At 41.4% G+C, this 4,503-nt stretch overlaps 1 protein-coding gene across 1 annotated transcript; it reads right to left on the bottom strand.

Annotated features, from left to right (window-relative positions):
* Window positions 1-269: 269 nt before the first annotated feature.
* Window positions 270-4,000, bottom strand: abhd10b (abhydrolase domain containing 10, depalmitoylase b). Its single transcript, XM_008396268.2, has 5 exons — window positions 3,868-4,000; window positions 3,260-3,446; window positions 1,879-1,990; window positions 1,085-1,222; window positions 270-976 (listed from the first exon to the last, which is right to left on the bottom strand). Exons 1-5 carry the CDS (start codon window positions 3,959-3,961, stop codon window positions 635-637), a joined length of 873 nt encoding a protein of 290 aa, XP_008394490.1. The 5' UTR covers window positions 3,962-4,000; the 3' UTR covers window positions 270-634.
* Between the last annotated feature and the right edge of the window lie 503 nt (window positions 4,001-4,503).

The raw sequence follows: 4,503 nt of genomic DNA on the forward strand, positions 1-4,503 counted from the left end.
TTCCCTCTTCTTTACCTGCATTTATTCTGTTTAACACCATCAAGATGAAATTGGTCAGAAATTCTTGTTAGTTTGTTTAAAATTTTAGACCTAGGGGAAAAACGTTCTTGGCGTAGTATTCATAATATAGAACTAAAAGAATATTCCCTTTATTCTTTCTACAATAGAGGTCAAAGTTTAGAAAATGCTCCCTCTGTCAATTATGTTTACTCTGCTTTAACTCGGCTTCGTGAAGAGTGTGTCGACTTTCAGAAACTTACGACCTGCACTCTGGTGTGCAGAGGTTTTATTGGCAAAAAATAGGTGAAAACTGGATATAAAGGCACAGGAAAACTGTGTATGCTAGGAGATAGAGGGGAAACAGTGTAACAGTAAGAATGACAACAAAGACGGCTAATCATAATTCTCAATACAACAACCAGAAACATGAAAATGCAACCTGAACATTTTAGGGTTCATTACTGTTTGCAACATAATGAGATGACAGACAAAAATAGGACAAAAAAAAAAAACAAACAACTGATGCATCATAGGTGACGTTTGGCAGAGCAACATGCCGTTGTTTGGTTATTTTTCCTTGAGGGCAGACTTCCCAGCTAGCAGTCAAATCCTGAACATCTCCTCTCTCCCTTCTTCAGACCATGGTGGTCAGCTTGTCTATCAGATCATCAATAGTGTAGACCATGAGCTTGATGTCGTCCTTCTCGGACATGCGGTGCTGGCCGTTCCGCCTCAGAATGATGTCCACGTCGGGGCTGAGGACGCGCTCCGCGACCTGCATGGAGATGTGCCAGGGCACGTCCTCGTCTTTGAGGCCGTGAATGAGCCGTACGGGGCAGGTGATGGGGATGGGGCTCTGAAGCACACAGTGGTTTTCCGCCTCACGCAAGAAGTCCATGCTGAACTTGTACAAACCTTCCTCTGTGTGTTTGCTGGGCAGTGACCACTCGCCTTTGGCCTCTAGCTCCTTGCGAGTCTGTGGGTTTTAAATATGGAGATCACACAAAACGTTGAAAGAAAGAAAGAAAAAATAATCTGATTGTGAAACACAGCTGATGTACAGCGTGATCCAACATGGTCTCACCTCTAATGGAAGAGAGTTGAACGCCGTAACTAAGTGGTCAGCAGCAGAAGCGATGCCGACCAGTGCAGCGGTTTTCTCTGGTCTTGCGATGGCGGCCAGCAGCATGAGCCAACCGCCCAAACTGGATCCCACCAGGACCTGCAAAGAAGAAGCAAAAAACACCACAAAATGAGTTATATGAGAGAAAAAAAACATTTGAAAGCACAAAGTAAAAATAAATAAATAAATTAGGCAAAGAAAACAAACAGAAGCCAATGGTGACAGAATACTAATCCAATATGTGACCAAACAGCGCCATCTTCTGGAGAAGTGGTAAAAACAACAAAAGATTTTTTTTTTAAATATCTCACTAGCGTTTGTAGACTATGACACAGAATCTCCCCCCAAAAATATTGTTTGTGGTTATAAGATGGCAAAATTAGGAAAAGTTCAAGAGGAGTGAGGATTTTTACTAGATTCCAATTCCTTTTATGTGTGTTTTTTATGTTTTTTCTTGCTTTCAGGAGGTCTTTCAAACCAATAATCCCCATTATCCAACTAAAAAATACCGTTTCCGTTTACGGGGTAAGCTGAAAAGTTTACAATTTGAAATGTATTTGTGTTGAGATGTAACCTAGAGTTAGAAGACAGAAGGGTTTTCCTTTATGAGTCTAAAGCTGTTTGAAATCCTTACTATATTGTTTTTCTCAAGAGTCAAACAAAACTTATGAAGCTAGATGTTGCTTAAATTGTCCAAAAGTAAAAATTGAAACAAAACAAACAAAAAAAAAAATCAAAGGATGAACAATATGTACCTGCGGTCCCTCTGTTAACTCATCTAACACATAAAGAACATCTTTTTTCCAGATACCAACTGTTCCGTCAGCTAGCGCTCCCTCTGAAGCACCGTGTCCCGTGTAGTCAAACCTGAAAGAACAGAAGCAGAACAAGAGATGCCTGTGAGAAGTAGAAAATAAGATCATGGCAAGCCATTCATAGATTCACATTCACAGTTTTTTTCCTGATACCTCCTATTTATTTAAAAAAATTTGTGATCAGATCCTCCGAGAACAACTAGAAGAAGAAACTTCCCGGATCTACCTGTGAGAAGCCATGCGCACTTCAGAAACTAACAAATTGTGATCAAGCCCAAGAACTAAACTCTTTAGAATTTCTGAATGTCAAAGTGAATTTCAGAAGAAGGTTGATGCTAAATATTAATTCTTCAAATAAATGTTACATATTTACATAAATTGTTTTTTTTTCTGTGTTAACAGAGACATCTGACTGCAAAGCTGTTAAAAAGAACACAGAATGTGTGTCACTGCCAAAACCTTTGGCCATGATTGACACAAGGTAAGCCAGACAAACGGCGTATGAGTGTTAAGCAAGGTAATGGAAAAAAGAATGAATCAGCATACTTGGTATTTCATCACAAAAGTACTCATACTGCATTTGGTAGCACTGTTGCAATGCAGCAAGAAGATACTTCAGGTCTGATGTCTTTGTGCATGTTCTCTCTGTGCATGCATGGGTTCTCCCTGGGTACTCTGAATCCTCCCAAAGTCCATAACATAACGACTGTTAGCTTAACTGATCTCTCTTTATTGTTCTTAGTTCATGGTTGTCTTTCCTGTACATCTCTACATTTCCCTGCCATGGACCGGCAGCCTGCCCAGTGCGTACCCCATCTCTTGCCCTATGACCAGCGGAGACGAAACACACTTTTCCTCAATAGCAACATCTAATTTAATGTGGAAGACATCCCCAAGTCAAAAGGGGTGTATAGTCCCTCCAGCAAGTTCTGGATCTTCTAAGGCAGGTGTGCCCAAAAGTCAGTCCTCGAGGGCCGGCATCCTGCACGCTTTAGTTCTCTCCCTGGTGGTAGTAACAACTTTTTCAGCTTGTCAATGTTCCTCTTTGGCCTTCTAACGAGCCATCATTTGATGCAGGTGCGTTAAACCAGGGAGAGAACTAAAACATACAGGAAACCGGCCCTCGAGGACCCACTTTGGGTACCCCCTGTTCTAAGGGGTCTCCTCCTTTTGAGTTGTGCCCAGAAAACCTTTACACATTAGTGTTTAAAAGTAAATGTTGTAAAAGCGGTGCTAAATCCGAGAGCGTGCCAGATGTATTTTGTTCAGATCTGTTCAGCAGTCTACGTGCAGTCTTCTGTGATGGGTCTGGGTGACTTACCTGAGGTATGAGTGCCCTAACGACCTGCAGAACTCTTCCAGAGCCTCGGCTTTCTGGCCATTCATGTTGGAGCCATAGCCTGGCAGAAACACCACTCCTGGGCTCTTGCCCTTCACCCTTCTGTAAGCTAGCTTTGGAAGGTCTGGTCTGGATGCATACTGAACTGTTGATTTGTGTCGTCTGTCCGCTGTACAGCACATGGTTATTAGTTACCGAACAATGCGTTTTATAATAAAATGTCAACACAAAGGGCAACAAAGATGGCATAAAGACGAAACTATGTTGGATAAAGCGTAAACTGGCAGACATTTTATGAAAATTGGTTAAAGCATGGCAGCATTTCAGCACGTTATCACCCCCAGTCGAAGCTAATTAATGCACAACGTGTTCAAAAACACTATAATAATTTCAGATGACGTTAAAGGCTGTTATAAGAATGAAGAATAGCAGTGATTACGGTTGGAAGGTATATTGCACGCCTTTAGTTCACATTCCCTACATTTTTAAGGACGTCACAATCGCCACACCCCCTCTTGCTTATTTTTCAATTTGACGGACGTTTGAGCGTTGTAAATTTAATACTAAAAGTAGAAAGGAATTGCACAAACCTTGCAGGTGTTGTGAAGGCAGAGCTGCGACCCTTGCATTTCGTAACATTAGTGAAAGTCCTCTGCTACAGGACCTCAGCGACACGGCTGCCATACTGTTCCGCGAACACTAACGAAGTATCGCGAGAAAAGCTGTAGCAACTCTCGTTTGCTAAGAGAGTGGTTTACGTTTCAGTAATGGGGGGTCTGTGACCCCATGGCTCTGAAGCTGCTTGTGGAAAAATAGTCCTATAGCTTTTTGCTGCTTTAACCAAGAGTTTGTGGTTAGACAGTTTGCTAATTGTCCATCCATTTCTGTAAACATGTGCCAGTATGATGACCAATAAATAACCAATAGAGAGGGTGATGAAATTGTCAAATGATCAAGTTTCAGTTCAATGTTCTAAATATAGCACCCTAAGTGTAACCCTGATAATTATGTCTATGATACCTTAATCTGTTTTTAATTTTAGTAGGATTAACCTCTAGTTCCCTTTACTTGGGGAACAAGGGGTTATTAGTAGGCTGATTTAAAGTGAAATTGAAAGAGGTCCTCTCCCATCTTCATTGTGCCATCCACAGTAGACCATTCTTGGCTCGTTTAAACAAGCTTCTTTTCAGCTCAGTTTTTGTCTCGTTTACTCCGCTGTAAGACAA

Source organism: Poecilia reticulata, linkage group LG20 (genome assembly GCF_000633615.1).
Source record: "Poecilia reticulata strain Guanapo linkage group LG20, Guppy_female_1.0+MT, whole genome shotgun sequence".
Lineage (NCBI taxonomy): Eukaryota > Metazoa > Chordata > Actinopteri > Cyprinodontiformes > Poeciliidae > Poecilia > Poecilia reticulata.